This window comes from Mastomys coucha, unplaced genomic scaffold (genome assembly GCF_008632895.1).
Source record: "Mastomys coucha isolate ucsf_1 unplaced genomic scaffold, UCSF_Mcou_1 pScaffold5, whole genome shotgun sequence".
NCBI classification, from domain to species: domain Eukaryota; kingdom Metazoa; phylum Chordata; class Mammalia; order Rodentia; family Muridae; genus Mastomys; species Mastomys coucha.
In genome coordinates, this window is record NW_022196911.1 from 62,782,419 (window position 1) to 62,802,455 (window position 20,037).

General features: G+C 46.2%; 1 protein-coding gene across 9 annotated transcripts in view; it reads left to right on the forward strand.

Moving 5' to 3' along the window:
- Gas7 (growth arrest specific 7) overlaps positions 1–20,037 on the forward strand; it is a 245,644-nt gene that overhangs the window by 135,167 nt on the left and 90,440 nt on the right. The window contains exon 1 of one of the 9 annotated variants that reach the window (XM_031354291.1): positions 4,372–4,648. The exons of 7 other annotated variants lie outside the window; for them this stretch is intronic. In XM_031354291.1, coding sequence (XP_031210151.1) covers positions 4,646–4,648 — 3 coding nt within the window. In that variant the 5' untranslated portion in view covers positions 4,372–4,645. Of the gene's footprint in view, positions 1–4,371; positions 4,649–14,520; positions 14,669–20,037 lie in introns of those variants that run through there. One more of the 9 variants, XM_031354292.1, reaches the window with a different exon arrangement.

Genomic DNA, 20,037 nt, shown 5'->3' on the forward strand with positions numbered 1-20,037 from the left:
CCGCTGTAGGGCAAATTCTTTATCTTCTCAGAAGCCTCCCTTCATCCTCCCAGCCCACAGGGATCCCGCCCTCCCTGGATTCTGAAAGCCCTGATTGTCTCCAGACTCAGCCTTTTGGCATGGCCTACAGTCTGTCTTGAAAGCTGTTTCTCTCCCCACTCCCCACCCCTCTTTGTGACTTATCTTTATCTTCCAAATTTTAAGAATCAGGCACTACTGTAATAGTGCCTGGGTGTTCCGTAGCAGCAGGAAAGAATAATCAGTAACCATTATATATGATTGATCATGTAACCCAGGGGCCACAGGTGGAGGAGGGGGAGCCTATGACCCTATACCCCACAGACTGTACGGGGGTGAATAATTTCTCCCCTCATGACTATGAAGCATTTATGAAAAGTGAGTCATCCACGGCCAGATGTTCCTTCTTATTAATTATCATTATAACACAACACGATTCATCCTGCAGAGGATGGGAGCTAAGTGGCCTACTTCAGTTGATAATTTTCAACTATCAGCCTCGATGGAAATGATTACCAGTCTTTTGCTTTTGAATCATGAGTTGCCGTCTGTCTCTCCCCTATACCTGTGGCCCTGAATGTAGACATCTCCATGATTACAGATGCCAAATGGAGAGAGCTCATTAGTTTATTTCTCACCATCAACCATTAATAAAACTCAAGGGATTTCCCAGACAAAACACAGAATCGATTACCCTGTTATGGATAACCATGTTACTGTGGAGTCTTTTAGATCCTGAGAGAGTAGGTGAGGAGAATCCTGAAGGATAAAGTCTTCAAGACTAATGTGTTCTGCTTAGCCTAAGTCAAAGCATGTGTCCTGCTTTACAGAGGCCCAGCGAGATATCTGTCCATGAGCTGGAGGCCATATTGGGTTAGCATTGGCAGCCATTACTCTGTAGGGTCACCGGTGTGCTGTTGCTTGAGAATGTATATCTGCTTCTCTGTGTAACACAGAGACAAGATGGTACTCCAGAAGCTTCCAGGGTCATTGTGATTTCATGGTACTTGAAGAACTAGAAAAGGCATTTCCATACATGTCCAGATGCAGTTTTGCTTTTAGCAGCAGAGGGTGAAGCCCACTCCCAAGAACAGGGAAACACTCTGATCCTCTATGTGCATTTGTGATACAAAGCTAAGGGCTTGAGTTTCCCACCAACCCTCTCTCCTATACCTCCCAGAGGTGATGAGATGAACTGCTGCCAATGGGGGCCCCCGCTTCCAGACAAAGTTCTCATCTTAGTGGCCAGTTTGAACCACTTGACAGACTCAGGTGTTTTTCTTGTCACTGTTTGTTTAATTTTTAAGATTACATTTATTGGGGTATTTTGTTTTGTTTTGTTTGATGAAGGCATGAGTACATGCCCTGGTACTTGTGGAAATGAAAAGATAACCCTTAGAGTCTGTTTTCTCTTTCTGCTTGTGATTGTGTCTCAGAGATTGAACTCAGGTCTTCAGGGTGACATTATTATTATTATTATTATTATTATCATCATCATCATCATCATCATCATCATCATCACCACCACCACCACCACCACCACCACCACCATCATCAAGACAATGTTTGTTAATAGCTTAGGCAGGCCTGGAAACAATCCTCCTGCCTTAGCCTCCAGGTGTTGGGATTAGAGGCATGTACACTGTGCTCAGGTCTGTTTCCTAGTTCTGGCGATCTCATGTCTTCTGTGGCCTCACTGCATCCTCCTCTCTGCTTCTCGCTCCTTCTCTCTTCTCTATCATTAGGAACTGAACCACTGCTCTCACCCCTCCACACACACCCCCATTCTATCAGCCCTTGCTCCTGCTGGCCGCAAGGTGTACAGATGTGCATGGTGACCTTCTTCCCACTCTTCTTACTCCATCTCAAGAGCTGGTGTTTTCTCCTCTAGTAATCAGAGATGGTGATAGAATTCTCCTTGATTTATTAAGATATTCAATCACATCAGATAGATGACTCCTTCAAGGGTACCTTGCTCAAACTGACTGCCGAGTTTAAAGATCAGTGGTCATGACTACAGCATATGCCATGCGTGTGTGTGCATGTGTGTATGTGCACACACCAGTGTGTGAAGGCATGTGCACAGGCCAGAGGCCAATGTTAAGTGTCTCCTTCAATTGTTCTCTACCTTCCTTTTGAGATATGGTCTCTTACACCTAGAGCTCTCTGATTGGCTAGACTGGCTAACCAGCAGGCTTTGGGGTTCTGCCTGCCTGTGCCTCATACCTGCTATCCCCCTAGTACTCACTGTTACAGACATATGTGACCCTGCCTGGCTTTTCATGTGAGTGCTGGGAACCCAGACTCAGGTCCTCATGATTGCACAACTGGTATGTTGACCACTAAACCATCTTCTGAGACCCTAGACAATTTTTTTGTTGTTGTTTACATTTATCTGTCAATGGACACTTGAACTATTTTTGTCATGAACAAGAATGTATAAATAGCTCTTCAAAACCTTGCTTTCAGCTCTTTGGGGGTATGTACCCAGAAGTAGGATGACTGGATCTTATGATGACCCTGTTTAAATCTTAAAGGAAGTAGCCATGCTGTTTTTCGTAAATCATTTTACACCAGAAATACTCAAGGGTTCTCAATTTTTTTTACATCTTCACCAACACTTGTTATTTAAAAAAAAAAAAAGTAAGCCGGGCGGTGGTGGCGCACGCCTTTAATCCTAGCACTTGGGAGGCAGAGGCAGGCGGATTTCCGAGTTCGAGGCCAGCCTGGTCTACAGAGTGAGTACCGGGACAGCCGGGGCTACAGAGAGAAACCCTGTCTCAAAAAAAAACCAAAAAAAAAAAAAAAAAAAAAAAAAAAAAAAAAAAAAAGTAGCCAATCCCAAGGGATGCAGGTGATAACTCCCTGTAGTTGTGATTTGCATTTCCCTAATATTTCCATAATGTTAAGCATCTTTTTGTCTCCTTACAGGCCATGCTTATAACTTTGGAAGAATGACCTGTGCTGAGTTTTCACTTGGCTTATTTGCTTTTCATCATCAAATGTAGACTTTTTCTTGTGCTCAGGGTCAGCTGCCTCTCTCCCACACTTTTTAGCCACTGTGAGAGTAACAACATGGCAGCTCTTACCGAGTGCACGCAGTGTCCCCACTGCACCGAGTGCCATTTTATTTCCCTTTTCCATCCCCACAACCACTTAGGAAAATACTCAAGGGTCTCTAGTTAACATCTGGGGGAAAAATTGAAGCCTATCTGCCTTGCCTGAGATCCCAGAGCAGTGTAACAGCACCACTGGAACCTGGTCTAACTCCATTGCTGGGCGGTAATCTGATTTATATAATTCTATATAAAGAACCAGTCAGGGACTGCAGCCTCTTGGTAGAATGCTCATCTAGCATACAGAAGGCCCTGAGTTCAAGTCCTAGCACAGAAAAAAAAAAAAAAACAATCAGTTGCTAAAATCCCAGAGTTTGTAACAAAAAGTAAACACAGAAATATACGATTTGAGTGCTGAATCTTCAATGGCTCCAGAAGGCTTCTGTTTATTTACTTGTACATCTGTGTGTGTGTGTGTGTGTGTGTGTGTGTGTGTGTGTGTGTACACAGCCATCTGTAGAAGTCAGAGGATGAGCTCAGCTGTAAGTCTTTGCTTTGTGCCTCCTTAGAGATGATATCCTATTTGTCCCTCCATATGTCAGGCTGCCTGGCCCATGAGCTTCCAGGAGCTTTCAGCCTTCTTGTCTATCTTCTGTCTTCCTTAAAACCTCCGTGGTCATAGACATATTCTGCTGAGGGTATCTGGTTTCCTTGAGTCCTCGTGCTAGCTCAACAAGCATTCTCCCCACAGAGCTGACTCCTCAGCTTCCAGAAAGCTTTTAAACAGAATATCAGATTCACTGGGGACCCAGGCCCCTACCTAACTTATATAACTGCTAGATACAGCATTGTTCTTGGGCCCAGCCCTGTCTTCACTTACAGCCTGTGGAGATAGATAGTGAGCATAAATTGAAGACCAAGGCCAGAGATTAGTTTCACACAATCACTCTTTCTGGAAATTCTCCTCCACTCTTTTCATACTGGTTTTTATCAGGCCTTGGGTTCACACAGCTGGAGCCGGGCCCAAGCCAGAGCCTAGACTTAGGATTGGGAAGAAGTTGGCTGAAACTTCTCCCAGCAGGGATAAGGCAGGCCCAGGGAGTCCTGACTAAAATGCAGTAGACAAAGGTGCCCTTGTTCATAGGCCTTGGGGTGGGAGTCATCTGGTCAGTGACACAGGCTTAGCCATTGTATGCTGTGACCTCAGCCAATTTTTTTTTTTTTAAGCTGAGAAAGGGGGTGGGAGGGGAAGTCCTCTAGAAATTGTATCTGGAAAGGCCTGCATGGGCTGTTGATTTCCCAACAGGCACTGGAGCAGATTTGGGAGGAACTGTGCAATGTAGTGGGTTCTTTGTGAAAGAACAGAGATGTCAGTGATGAGAAAAGCCACAGGAACATCCCCCAGGGTGCTCAGCGCACTGGCCCCGAGGCAGCTGCTTGCTTCAGCTTCACTTTCCCCAGAGGGTGCCATGCAGAACAAGTTGCCCGGAGCCCAGTCCTGAGCCTGGGGCTTCAGACCAGCGCTGGCATCTCTTTCATAGCAACTCTCCATAAGGAACAGCTGCCCACTCATGGTAAGAACCACTCCTGCAGAAGTATGCTTGACCTACCCTCCCTGTCTGTTGTGAAAATGCCTTTAATAGGGCAGAAAGGATATTCTGAAGACTTTGTGAGATTGGAGAGTACTTGGTGAGTCTGGAAGGGCCGTCGACCCTGTGCAGAGAGGGCATATGCGCCCAAGACAAGAACAGAAAGAGGAGGTATTGGCCAAGTGGAAATGATGGTGGGGATGAGGAGTTGTGTGGGAAGATGGGAGAAGGAGTATTTGGAGAGGGAAGGCTCACCTGAGACAGGTAGTTAAAGGCGTGTGATGGAGAAGAGAGCCAATGTGGATTTATTTATACCTTTCTACCATTCTTTTTCTATATATATTATATATTATATTTTTCTAAATATAAAGCGTGGCTTCTTCCTGCCCATCTGGCATCTCCCCCATGCCCCAGATTTCCCAGGAAAGTTCTGAGGTACAAAATCTAGGGGAGAACCATAAATCTCTGCATTATGAGAAGGTAAAGGGAGCCTTTGGGTGTCTCGGCTCCCCAGATGGCAGTTAGGCACCAGTGACATCTAACTCAGTTTCCAGATTGGCATATGCCTCCTCTCAGTTTGGTGGTGGAAGCTTTTTCTGAGATTCTGGGGATAGGATACCTTGTTCTGCTGATCTCTGAGCCTGGATGGTTGCCTTTCCTAGGATCTCCCCCTTAGCGTAGACTTCGTATGACCCTCCCACCCCTGCTGCTGAGGCTCTCTGTGGCTGTGAGGTCCTGTTCACATGGCAAGCCTACTCATTCCCTGCATGGAATCTCCCTCCACCTTGCTGGGCCACTAAGCACCCCTGATTTGAACATTCTTCCCCAGAAGCCTGAACTGGGACCAGGAGAAGACAATAGTACTTGCTACCCAAGAGTGTCCTCTAACTGGGATCCTTGACCTCCCAAGAATACGTTTAAGGGTGCTGTGTAATAATAAACAGGTTTCTGAATGGTCCAGGGCGGGGGAGGGGCTTTGATCCACAGCTCTAGTGCTGTGGCAAGATTGAGACTCTCTATTTTTAGCTATCTCCCAAAATATATGTATGATGCTGGTTCAGGGGGCCACCCTTGGAGAGTTACTGCTGGAAGGACCACAGGCTAGACCATCATGTTATAACCAAGCGAGGGATGCTCACCATAGGACTATGGCATGCTATGGAGATGCTGCTGGGCCTGGTCAGACCTGAGGAGGAAAGGAGGATCTGCAGAGAACACATGCTGAGAGCTAGGAAGGGTTCAAGGCCAGTTTGTAGCCATGGGGTACACGCGGGGTGCAGGACTACTATTGGGTTGTACCTAGGTTGAAATGGACTATGTGTTTGGGGTATAATGTAAAGGGTGAACTAAATATGTAAAATGTAAAGGGTGTTACTTAGGTGACAGGCTCTACTGGAGGCCACCTAGCGTGTGTACAGATGACTCTGGGCTTCTGGTGACACATGGGAAGAGAGACAGAAGCCCAGGATACCAAGGGAGAAAACGGGTTGCAGGACAGACAAAGCTGGGTCCTTGAGAATGGCTTTCACAGGGAAGGGGTAGACCCAGGCCTGTTAGGACAGAACTCCGCGTAGTGACAGATGCAATCCTAAGAGGCTGGGCATGGACAGCATTTAAGAAGAGGGCCGTGCTTCTGAGTCACATGTCTGTACACGAATATGACTTTTTCCCCCCTTCTACACAAATGGCACATCCTTAAAACAGATATACCAGCATTTAGAACCATTGAGCATTTGATGATATCTGTTCAAATTAAGCCCTCGCAGACCATCTGGTCCTACTTCCACATTTGAGAGATGAAGAAATCAAGGCCCTCCCCGCAGAGATGAGGCGGGTTGCTTAAGATCGCAAAACAAGGCTACTACAGCTTCGAACATGGCCCCTGGGAGCACAGCTCACATTCTGTGCTCCTCTTGCATGTTGCTATGGTGTGGCGGCGTGTCCTCCGTGGCAAGGTCTTGGCAGTTATCGTCTGTCTGGTTCTTATGTCTCTCTATTGATAGATCCAAAAGCTTTGCCAAGTGGGGTTGGTAGGATCACACCTTTACTGACTCTGGAAACTGCCCATCAGCTTTCATCTCCCTGCAGGCTAGTGTTTCAGAACCAATTAGGGGAGTCAGGCATCTTTGAACAAAAAAAGTCTGTGAGCACGAGCAGTTGGCACTGCAGAGTAACTAGAACGCGTCTCCATGGTGAGACTGGCTACTTCCGCTTTCTTTCAGTGCCTGTGGGCTGCTGCAGCCCACAAGAAGTGACCACAAAGTCAGGCCAGCTGGATGGCAGCCCACAGCTGGCAAACAGCGGCACCCACCTTTATTCCCTAATGAGGCACAGTTGGCCTGTCGCTAAAACGGCACCGGCTCCCCAAAGAAGCCCCCTTTTGTCCCCAGGGCATCTTCAGGGACAGGGCAGTTCCCTTGCCCTTGAAGTTCCTATCCAGTGGGCAGCTGCTTTGCATGTGATTTGAGCCTGTGGCCAATGGAAAAAACAGCCTTCAACTATCTTTCCTAATTCTCAACATCTTGGATTATGGTTATTGTTAGTGCTTTTTAAAAGGACTTTATTATTATTTTTTAATGTGTATACGTGAAGGGGGTGGTTACTTACACAGGAGTATAAGTGCGTTCTAAGGCTAGAAGAGGATGTTATATCTCCAGGAGCTAGAGTTATAGGGGATTGTGAGCTGCCCAAAGTGACTCCTGGGAACTGAATCTGTGTGCTGTATAAGAGCAGTATGTGCTGGTAACCATCGAAACATCTCTCTAGCCTCCTATTTGATGCATTAACTTTTTAAAAATGAAATTTTATGCGTGGCATGCCTGTGTGTGTGTGTGTGTGTGTGTGTGTGTGTGTGTGTGTGTATGTGTGTGTGTGTGTGAGTGTGTGTGTGTTGCGTGTATGCACGCACACAGGTCATGGCATGGGTAAAAGACAGAAGACATCTTGTAAGAGTTTGTTGTGACTTTCCACTGTGAGAAGCCCCAGGGATGGAACTCAGCTTGTCAGGCTTGATCGGTGTCCTCCTCTGCCTGCTGAGCCACTTCTATAATTGACACATAATTGTCCATATTTATGGGGCATAATGTTAATGATCATATCGGAGTGATTGGCCTATCCATCAACTCAGCTGAATATCATTTCTTTGTGTGGGCATTGTTAAAAAAGCCTCTCTGTCAGCTGTTTTGAAATATTCAATTAATTGCTGTCAACCATAGCTGTTCCACTGTGCTCCGGACCATTTGAAGGCACCCTTCTACCCACTGCACCCTAGAATTTTCTTAACATTGCTTGTAGCCCCTTTCTTCCCTACACTCTTCCCAGGCTCTAGAACCTCCTCATTTTTCTACTTTGAAATCCAAATTTTAGCTTTTGCATATACGTCTGACCTTCTTATATCCATTTCTGCATGGAAGAGAGTGCTTAGTAAACTGAGTTGTGGAATTTTCTAAGAGGCATAGCAACTTGAGAAAAGTCTAGAAGTAGCAAAAGTCTGGTTTGGAGCACTGGAAATTTAGCAATAAAGAAGGGTTGGCAGCACAGGGTAAGTCTTGTGTCGTGCCTAGCTGTCCCTCCCCTAACACTAAGTGTTGGCAAGGCTCTCATTGGTCAGAAATCACAAAGGTGGATTTTTACATTACTAAGCAAACAGCCCCTCAAGTGGCCTTCAAAGTTACCCTTACAGAACTGGAGAAAGAAAAATCTAGGTTGTACTTTAACATCTGAAACCTTTCCCTCCCTCGTGGGATACCACTATGAATTAAATGTAACAATAATAAAGATAATGTCTTGTAAACGTCCATGTTCCTGGGCAGGAGATCTCTGCTGCTTTTGTCTAAGTGGTTGCTGCTTTTACTTGCTAAACTGAAGATGTAAATGCCTTTGAAGGTCTCCAGTGTTGGCTTTGGGCTCTATTATGAAAGATTTCTCCTGGGTTCTTTTTTTTTTTTTTTTTTTTTTTTTTTTTTTTTTATTTTCGAGACAGGGTTTCTCTGTGTAGCCCTGGCTGTCCTGGAACTCACTCTGTAGCCCAGGCTGGCCTCGAACTCAGAAATCCGCCTGCCTCTGCCTCCCAAGTGCTGGGATTAAAGGCGTGCGCCACCACCGCCCGGCTTTCTCCTGGGTTCTAAAACCCTCATCTTAGGGAACGTTGACAATCTTGTTCTACAGATAAAGAAACAAAGGCCTCAGGAAGCACACATGTTGAGCTCATTTTGGAACACTGACTCTTTAGGCCTGGGCCACTGTGATCTCTACTAATGTTTTGGTCATCTGCAGTTGGAGGTAGATAATGAGAATGACCCAGCCTGTTGATGCTGCTGGGTATATGATAGAAGACAATGTGTCCATCTGCACAGGCTAGGAACTGGGAAATCTGCTAACAGTTGGTGCTTATGTTTAGATGCGATTAGGCTCATCTGATAATGTGTGTGGAGATGTTGAGGAGAGAAACCCTTAAGAGACAAAAGGTTGTTATGGCATGAGGACTTGGCCCCTGGAATGGATTAATGCTTGTCTCCCTGAGTGGGTTAGCTCTCACAAGTTAATTCTCACTAAAGACTAGTGCTCTGAAGCTGAGATGCCCCGTATGTTCTGTCCCTTCTGCTTACATACCTTTCTCCTTCTGCCTGTCTCTCTATGGTATGACCCCAGTGCTCTATCCTCTGGCCTCACAAATTATGGGACAAATAAACTACCTTTCTTCTTTAAATACCTCACTTCAAGCTATTTTGTTACATAATGGTGCATACAATTACATTCATAGAATACAATTACATGCATACAATACAAAATGGTGCATCACATCACACAGGCTTCCTCAGCTGAGATGGAGAAGCTGGGCCAGGCTTCCAGGAGCAGATTGCCTCGCCTATTTAAATGGTTTTGAAGTGTCAGGTCTACACAAACACCAGCAATGGGACCAAGTAGACAAGTTTCCTTTGGGTCCCTCCAGCAAAGGTTTCAAGATGAAGAAAGAGTTCTGTCCTGCTGCTAGAGGGGTTCTGTTTTCAGGAGTATGTGTTGAATGCCTTCTCCCCTCAGGTCCTATCTGTTCCAACCTCTGGTAGAGGCAGAAGCAACTCATATCAATAGCAAAGTTGTGCTACCTGGTCATTGCTGAGATCCTGCTAAAAGAAGCAAAAAAAAAAAAAGGTATCTATCATCTGTTGTTATCCTTGTGGTAACACTGGGCAGATGCCAGCAGCTGAAAGGATTAACCATCTCAGACAAGAGAAGTAGTCTGGCATTCTTGGCTTGCATTGCTAATTAAGTGGCCTAGAACCCATTTGAACTGGCCCTTGCATTGTACATCTCCAGGTTCAATGACCCTAATGATTGATGGTCTTTGTGCCTTCTTGGTAACAGCTGGAAGTGAACCTTGTGCATGTGACCACACATGGATCAGCTAGAGGTGCCTAAAAGATGCGGGCTCACCCAGCCCCAACCTAGGAGACAGCCTCCTGCGATTTTTGGCTGTGGCAACACAATCAGGAGGCAAATATGAGCAGCAACTGAGGTGTTTGGAGAGCCTTAATTTCCTGCTGGGTTTTCCCTTAGCCCTAGCTTGTCCAACTTCAGTGGATTCCTGGGCTGAGAATGCCCTGTAGAAACTGACTGTCCACACTGTAGTGGGGAGGTTTCAGTCTTCAGGAAAGAGACGATCAGACACCAGATACCAAGGAATAAAAAAGGAGCCAACTGATCAGTGTCTGATGGCTTTGTGGGAGGAAAGGAGAACACAGAGGGTTGTTTATCTGAGACAGGAGGAACGCACTATGTAGCTAAGCCATCAGATTAGCTAGCCTTGAATTTGTAGTCTCCTGTCTCAGCCACCCAAGTGCTAGGTTTACAGGTGTGTAGTAGCACCATGTCTCGGAAGAAGAATTTTTTTTTCTAGGAAACCTGTTTAGTTAATTTTGTGTTGTTCTAACCAGCTTCTGTATAAAAAAAAGAACAAGATTTATCTAGCTCATGGTTTTGGAAGTCTGGAAACACAATGCTCTCATCAGCTTCTTATAAGGCCTTATGCTAAGTCATACTATGAGAGAGGTTAATGTGGAGGATAAGTATGTGTGTGTATATATGTATGTGTGTGTGAGTATATGAGTGTGTGAGTGTGTGAGAGAGTATTGTGTGAGTGTGTATGAGTGTGTGTGAATGTGTGAGAGTGTGTGTGAGTGTGTATGAATGTGTGTGTGATGTATGTGTCTGAGTGTGTGTTTAAATATGTATGTAAGAGTATATTAATGTCTATGTGTAAGAGTGTGTGTGTGTGTGTATGTGTGCAGTGCATATGTGTGGGTATGTGTAGGTAGGTCAGAGGACATGTTTTCCAAGTCAGTTCTTGCCTTCCACATTGTTAAGGTTTCCTTTGTTTGAGCCACAGAATACTTCACACTTGCTGGTTTTCTTGCTTACAGTTTCTGTTGCTGCGATAAAACACAATAACCAGAAATAGCTTGAGGAAGAAAGGGTTTCTATCATCTTACATTTCTGTATCATGGCCCATCAATGGAAATCAGGGTAGGATCAGCCTGGCAGTAGGAGCCGAAGCAGAGGTTGTGGGGGAGTGCTGCTTACTCAATTGTTCCCTGTAGCTGGTTCGGCCTGCTTGCTTAGACAACCCAGGATTACCAGCCCAGGGGTGGCACCACCCCCAGTGATCATTAATCAAGAAGATGCCCAACAGACTTGCCTAGAGTCCAGTTTCATGGAGCCATTTTCTCAGTTGAGAGTCCTTCCCAGAGTTCTCTAATTTGTGCCAAGTTGCTATAAAGCTGACCAACACACTGACTGGCCCATGAGCTTTTGGGCAGTTATTCTGTCCATGCTGCCCACCTTGCTGTAGACTATAGATGCGTGCCACCACATCCAACTTTTTATATCAGTTCCTGGGATCAAAATTGGGTTGTCAAACTTGTGTGGCTAACACATTTAGCAAGTGAACCACCTCCCTGGCCCTTTCAGATCATTCTTATACATAAGTGCACGTGTGTGCAGGTGTACAGACCTGTGCATAAGTGCACGTGTGTGCAGGTGTATGGACCTGTGCATAAGTGCATGTGTGTACAGGTATACTGACCTGTGCATAAGTGCATGTGTGTGCAGGTGTACAGACCTGTGCATAAGTCCACATGTGTGTGCAGGTGTACGGACCTGTGCATAAGTGCATGTGTGCGCAGGTGTACAGACCTGTGCATAAGTGCATGTGTGTGCAGGTGTACTGACCTGTGCATAAGTGCACATGTGTGCAGGTGTACGGACCTGTGCATAAGTGCATGTGTGTGCAGGTATATGGACCTGTGCATAAGTGCACGTGTGTGCAGGTGTACGAACCCATGCATAAGTGCACATGTGTGTAGATGTACTGACCTGTGCTTAAGTGCACATGTGTGTAGATGTACTGACCTGTGCTTAAGTGCATGTGTGTGTATATGTACAGACCTGTGCATAAGTGCACATGTGTGTGCAGGTGTACAGACCTGTGCATAAGTGCACATGTGTGTGCAGGTGTATGGACCTGTGCATAAGTGCACATGTGTGTGCAGGTGTACTCACCTGTGGGAGCACATGTGAAGGCTGGTATCCAGACGTTCCTATTTCAGTGTTTCTCCACCTTGTCTTTAGGGTCTGATTAGCTCACACACTGGCCAGGCTGTCTGGCTAGCCAGCTCCTGGGATCTTCCTGTCTCCTCCACGTGCTGAAATTATAGATCTGCAACAGCTATGCTTGACTTTTATGGGAGCCGTAGGAATCTGAACTCAGGTCTGCATGCCCACAGAGCATCTGAACTCAGGTCTGCATGCCCACTTCACCCACTGGGCCATCTCCCATCGTTGTGATCAACCTAGGCCCCTTTGATTATGACTTCCTCTTGCTTAATTTCTCTTCAACTTCCAGACATTGGAGGGAATCTTGCAAGCACCCTGTGCCCACAGGTTCCAGCGCCTGCTCACTGGGAATATTTAGGAGGAAAACTGTTTCCACTGAACACATATGAACTTTACCATCACTGTTTCCTAAGCACCTTGTGTAACTCTACCATGTTTATATTTTTTTCAGTGGCATATTCTCAGGAACTACTCGTGGAGACTTTTTGTGGGTGTTTTTGTTTGAGACAGTGCCTTGCTCTGTAGTTCTGGATGTCCTGGAACCTCTTTTGTAGGCCAGGCCTCAGATTCATGAGACCATTCCTGCCTCTGGTTCTCAAGTGCTGGAGTTACAGGTATAAGCCACCATGCCTGGTGTAGATGTCCATTAACGTATGCAAAGGGATACACTTAGGTTATGGCGTAAATGCTTTGTAAAGTTAGACAAGAAGATCAAGCATCTGGGGATTTGGATATCTGCGGGGTTCTGGAATCAGGTCCTTGTGGACAGTGAGAGACACAATTTCTTTCCCCTTTGCTATGGAAGAGACAGGAGTGATGTTCTGACAGTCATTGTCTGTTGATGACTATGTTTCTGTCACTTTTTCTCTAAGAAGAAATCTTGGCTGCATGTAAAATTCTAGCCCATAATATGCTAGAGGGCTCTTTTTTTTTTTTTCTTTGAAAAAAAGGTTCCACTGTATAGCCCAGGCTGGCCTCGAACTCAGGCATCTTCCTGCCTCCCTACCCCAGAGTGCTGGGATTACAGGTTTGCCCTATGACACCCAGCTAAAATCCATTCTGCTTTTGTTTTGTAGTTGCTATTTTATCTGTTCTAGGCAGGATCCTGCTCTGTAGCTGAGGGCAGCCCTAAATGTGCAGTTGACGAAATGGTTACCTCACATCTGTCTGAAGCTCACTTTCCAGCATTCATTCATCCATTCATTCATTCATTCTTTCTTTCACTCATTCAATATTCTGAACCATGGGCTGAGACTAACCTGAACAGTGGGCTGAGACTAAACTGTGAACAAGAGGAGTATGTCACTGCCTTCCTGAATCTCATCTGTAGTTTGCTTCCCTGTTTATGGGGCAGTTATGCTCCCTGGCCCCCTTCTTCTGGCCAAGTCTCTGAATTACCGGCTTTCAGAAGAACATGAAGACACTAGAGTCCACTAGAGTCCAGCCTAATGCTATGAAAATAGCCACTCTCAGATGCACTGTACCACCCTCAGATGTACCCTACTTCCCCCACAGCCCTCTCCCGTGACTTGCAGTTTCTGAATAGATAGAGCTGAAGGAACAGTAGCTTCACCAGCGAGATAAAGTGAAGATGTCCAGCAGTCTTATAGACAAAAGTTGAAGCTGGCAACATCATTGTAGAAGGCAGGGCCACCATGGGTACCTAGCATTGTGTGGGAGTCCTCCTACCATAAAAAGGTGTCCAGGAGAAAGAATAGCCCAGTTAGTCTATTTTTGTTTGAGAAAGGGTCTCAATATGTAGCCTAGGCGTGCCTTGAACTCAAGACTACTGCCCCAGTCTTCCAGGTACTGATATTCTACCCAGGTGTGACCATCACAGCTGGCTCCGCTGAAGCTTGGTCTTCCTAGTATCTCTTTGCTCTAGTGACCCTTGCTGATTACGGAAATGGCTCTACAGGCCACTCCTGACATCATGTTTAAGATTACTCAGGGTATGCTAGCAGTAAACTAATTGCTGAATCCATCAAGCGGCTTCCAGCCATGTCCTGGCTACTTCTGGATGTCCAGCTGGCTACATGGTTGGGGAAGGAAGAATGTGCTGGCAAGTCCTTTGTGGAGGAGCCTTCAAGCAGTGCCAATCACAGCACTGGGCTCATTAGCAGTCATTGTCATGGCAACGGGTCTGCCAGAAAGTGGCTCGTTAGGCTGACAACTTCAGAGGTGTTATATATAGATCTGGGGGGGTGGGGGTAGAGGGGGTGCAGAGCCCTGTGGATATGCCTTTCTTTAGAGCTCCCATTGCTGCTGGGTTTGGGGTGTGAGAAGACAAGGAACTGGGGTCCTTAAAACTCTCTGATCCTCCGCTAAATCAAGTATCTGGAGGGCACCTGTGAGCACCTGCAGGTAGCGTTCACTCGCTCACTGCTTCGGAAGGTAAGAGGCAGGTGCTCCTAGAAGCATCCCGCAGGTGGAGATTGTGTCCCAGGATGAACTTGCATGTGAAGAGTGGAGGAGGCTCTGGGGAGCTTGGTACAGGGGTCGGAACTTACTGGAGGCTGTAGATACATCCTCACGTCTTTCTTTAAATAGTCTGAGGAGGGCACGGGTTAGGGAATAAGATCTTTCTCTTTCATAAGTAGCTGTACCACTCGACACCGCCTCTTTTACAAATTGTATTTATTGAAGTTTTAGATTTCCTCCTCGTATCTATTTCAGAGGTGATGGTTTCTCTCAGTTGCTCCCACTAATGCTGTACCGGAGTAGCTCTGGTGTGTAGTGAACCAAGGACTCAGGATGCAAACTGCCTTGGTCTGGGGATGACACACCAAAGGTTTAGCATGTGCTGAGCTGTGCCGATCACACTTGGTCTTTGTTTGGGGTATGGTGTGTTTTGCTGGATTTTGTTTTGCTTTGCCTTTTTGTGTGTTTGTTTGTTTGGTGAATGATCTTTAGATGTTTCCTTTGTGTTTTTTTTGTTTACTTGAGATAGGGACTCGTTATGTAGCCTTGCCTGGCCTCAGACTCACAAGGTAGCCCAGGCTGATGTTGAGTCCTCCTGGCTCAGCCTCCTGAATGCTGAAATTGTTGTGTGTGCCACCAAGTCCTGATGGAGCATTTCTTTTTGAACTTTGGATGATACCCCTTACTTGCTTGCTTGCTGTTTTCCAAAAGGAGTCAGCCCCGCCATTAGGAGGAATGTTTTGTGTGTGTGTGTTTAAAATATGGAGACAGGGAAGTCAGCCGGCACCAGGGAATGAACGTGACGTCTGGGTGAGGGTGGTGATATTTTTGCGCATCTCCTGGGAAGGCATATGCTCCTTTGGAGACTGTGAGACAAGCAGGAGGTTCAGGCCTGAGCTGTCATTCCCCTTGTGGGAGTCGTATCTCAGGTGGACAAGTGCTGACATGAGCTGAGTGTTGGCTGTTGGCAGGAGATGGGCTGAAGGTAACTTGGCATCAAGTAACTGGACAGAATTTTCTAGAAGCAAGCTAATTTAGTTGGTTGGTTTGACTGAGTGAGTGAGTGAGTGATGTTTTTGTGTTCTTGGACTGAGCCCAGGGCACACTGAGGCTGTGCTCTGCCAATGAGCAATACCCTCAGCCCCAAAGCAATATTTTAAAGTCATTTCGTTTAACCATTTGATTGCCTGTACAATACTGTGCACATCATTAAACCTCTGATTGTGAAAACTCTTACTTAAAAATAGGAATAAAAGCATCATTAATACAGACATCTTACAAAGATATGTAAAGCATTTGACCCAGGGCTTTGTATACTAAAGATATTTAGGGATAGGAGTCCTTATAGATACACAGAAATCAGACCTACACCTAGATCTCTGTGGGAACCCTACTAGACTAGGGCTTGTTTGGTTTCTTTGCTATGGTAGAGATTTGACACAGGCCCATGCTCCTGCTAAGCAAGCACCCTACATTCCCTACCTTTGGTGTTTGAAGGCAGTCTCACTGTTTCTCTCTCTCTCTCTCTCTCTCTCTCTCTCTCTCTCTCTCTCTCTCTCTCTCTCTCTCTCTCTCTCTCTCTCTCTCTCTCTCTCTCTTTCTCTCTCTCCTCTCTCTCTCTTTCTCTCTCTCTCTCTCTTTTCATTTTTCAAGACAGGGTTTCTCTGTGTAGCCCTGGCTGTCCTGGAACTCACTCTGTAGACCAGGCTGGCCTCAAAATCAGAAATCTGCCTGCCTCTGCCTCCCAAGTGCTGGGATTAAAGGCCTGCACCACCACTGCCTGGCTCTTACCGTGTTTCTCAAACTAGCCTTGAACAGGTGATTTCCCCCTGCCTCAGCTTTCTGAGTGCTAGGATCACAGTTGTGAAGGCATCTAGCTTAGCCTGGGATTTTGAAGTGGTCTACAAACTTTGTGATACTACATATGAAGTAGAGTAGGGTCCAAGAGTTTATAGCACTATTATTTGCAAAGGCTCCAGAGTGGAAACAACGCAAGTGTCCATCAAAGGCTTAATATATGAACAAATGCGCCATGTCTATTCATGCAGTATAATATTACACAGTACTTTAAAAGTAGCATGCTGTCTGCTGTGACACCACAGAGGATCTTTACACCTATTTGGAGGAGGGACGAAAGGCTGAAGCCTTCCCTCGTATCCTCAGAGTACGAGCCTATAGTTAAGTATGTTGTTTCTTGAACAAATGAAGGGTGAGTGGGAAGGACTGAAACTCAGCCTTGCACTCTGGCCCAGGGATGGCTCCAGAGGCAGAGGCAGAATTTTATACTTCCAGCAGAGACATCCCGTGGGCTGCACTCAGAATGCCTCCCCTAGCAGGAAGCTTCACCACCGCACACCGCATTCGGCTCCCTCTGATCGTGTCTGTTCTAGGAGTCGTGGCCCTACTGTGGCACTTCCTTCCACTCTTCCTTACTCTTCTCATGGGAAAGAGGCAAGCAGGCTGAGGAGAGGAGACACAAGGGTCAGGGGAAGGAAGGTGTCCTAATTGGGTTTCTATTGCTGTGATGAAACACCAGGACCAAAATTAACTGGGGGTTGGGGGTGGTTTCAGTGTACGATTCTCAAGTCATGCTCCAGTCATCAAGGGAAGTTAGGGCAGGGACCTGGAAGTAGGAACTGAAGTAGAGAGCATGCTTACTGATTTTCTACTCGTGGCGTGCTCAGCCTACTTACTTATAGAACTCAGGATCACCAGTCCAGGGACACCACAACCCACGGTAAGTTGGGCCCTCCCACATCAATTATAAATCAAGAAAATGTGCCACAGGTGTTCCTGCAGGCCGATCTAATGGGGGCATTTTCTCAATTGAGGTTCCCCTTTCCAAATAACCCTGGCTTGGGTCAAGTTGACATAAAACCAGCCAGCACAAAAGGGAAGAATGTAACCAGGGAGGGAGCTAATTAGGGAAGAAAGTCAAGGGATTCCTTAATTGCTCTACCCTTTCGGTGGCTGTGGGCAGATCTCCCAGAAGGCTACTGTTCCTGCCCCTCTGAGGGCATAGGAGTGAGGACCACTGAAACTCTGGGGCTCTCAAATGAGGACTATCAGGTGATGAGGTTATAAAATCGTGCCTTTGCGTATTTTTAAAAGTTTTGTTTTTGTTTTATGCACATGAGTGTTTACCGGCATGTATGTCTGAGCGTCGCATGTATGTCTGAGCGTCACATGTATGTCTGTGCATCACATGTATGCAATGCCTACAGAGCCCAGAAGAGGATATCAGATCCCTGGAACTGGAGTTACAGACCTGTTTGCTTGTTTTGTGAACCATCACGTGGGTTCTGGGAATCGAACCTGGGTCCTCTGCAAGAGCAGCAAGTGCTATTAACTTCTGAGCCGTCTTTCTAGCCTTGCCATATATTCTTCAAAGACAGTTTTTATTGTGATAATATATATGCACATATACATATATATACATATATATATGCAGTTGACTATGCATAGCACTTGTGACTCATTATATTGTGTAACCATGACATCTCCCTATTTAGAGCATTCTCTCTCTCTCTCTCTCTCTCTCTTTCTTTCTCTCTCTCTCTCTCTCTCTCTCTCTCTCTCTCTCTCTCTCTCTCTCTCGCTCACACACACACACACACCCTGTATTCATCTTCCAGGCCATATCCCTCTGTTGTCACTAGTGTATTCTGTGGCATTGCCTGCTCTGGACATGTCACATAATGTCACATAATGGAAAGAGATTACATGTGGCCTTTGTGATCTGACTTCTTTTACTCAGCCTGATGACTTTAAGCCCCAGCCATGGTGTAATGAGAACCGGGACCCTATTCCTTTTCATTTCTGAATAATCTTCCATTGTATAGCTGCCCTGAGTTTTGTCCATATCCTTAAGGGTGGTCTTTGTGTTGTCTCCACTGTCTGGCCTTTGTGAATACTTCTGCCCTGAATGCTCATGTGCACCTTGGCCAGATGCTTGTTTTCTGAGGGGAAAGGACTCCTCAGCTGTCTCCAGCATCTTCTGACTCCTGATTTGTGGGGGTCAGCTGGCAGGAAGGACTTCTTCCTAGGAAAGAAAAAGACAAGAGGGTGGCAGCAGGCTCTGGAGATCAAGGCAAGGTAGTCCGATGGCCAGCAGAGAGAGCCAGCCAGTTGGTGGCTGTGTTTCACAAGTGTGGAACCCAGCCTGAGCACAGGAGCCAGTTTAGGAACTCGGTCCAGCCAGTGGGTGCTCTCCCACCCTTTTTATGGCTTTCCTGGCCCAGCACTGTGCCTTAGCGCTTCCCCAAAGATCCCTGCTCACCCTAGGGAGGAGAGACCCCAAGGCAGTGTATCTCGGTGGTCACCCATGTATAAACTGTGTATAAACTGAGGCTTCCTATGAGACCACCGAGTTCGATAAATAGATCAATCAGAGTCATTCCAGAAAGTTCTGAGACTCTGGGGAGGGTCAGGCTCCTTATAGTTTCTTCAGTGCTGGGCCTCTGGGATGTCAGTAGGCTCAGTTCATTGACTCTTTTAGCCCACAGGACTCTTCCCTGAGCAGCTTCCCAACATTAGTCAGCTCCAGATGGTCTTGGCCTCCCTTTCAACCACTCCTCAGGTAGACTTGGCAGCAGAAACCTCGGAGAACAGCCGTTGAGGGTGACACCTCTGACATGATCAAGGGGCAGTTGGAGGGGAGGTCAGTATACCTGCCTGGACTTCAACTCTCAGAGAGTAGACCTGGGAGAGAGGGTAGAGCCAGCATCTGTGTACCCCTTCCGATTAGACTCTGCCATCTCTTAAGCAACCCTGGAGGTGTACTCTCTTTGGGGTTCTGAAGTGTTACTGGATGTCCCCAGCGGAGTCCACACCTGGGCCAACTTTAGCATCTTTCACTTCATAGTTGAGATAATAGTCTGACTGAGTCACTTGCCTGAAGCCAAGCGGTGGATGCTTGGCTGAGGTAGGATTGGCACCAGGGATGCTTTGAGCCTGAGGCTGTTTACACTGCATCCCTGCATCCTCTCTGGGCAATGCCTTCCTGTGAGCTGTTAGTCTTGCTTAACCACCTTCAACAGCTTCCCAGGCCTCACCATGGGCTACTCCTTGATGTTAGGCTCAAGGAAAGATGACCAGGCATCTTGTCCCTCTGAGTCTAGAAGACTCCCCAGAAAAAAAAAAATTCTCTTCAGCAGCTCCTACCTATCACTGCTTTCACTTTATTCCAAGAGCCCTCTGCATGCAAGATTCTTATATAGAGATAAAGATATATATATATATATATCTTCTTATATATAGATAAAGGTATATATATATATATATCTTCTTATATATAGATAAAGATATATATATATATATCTTTCCCTCTCTCTCTCCTCCTC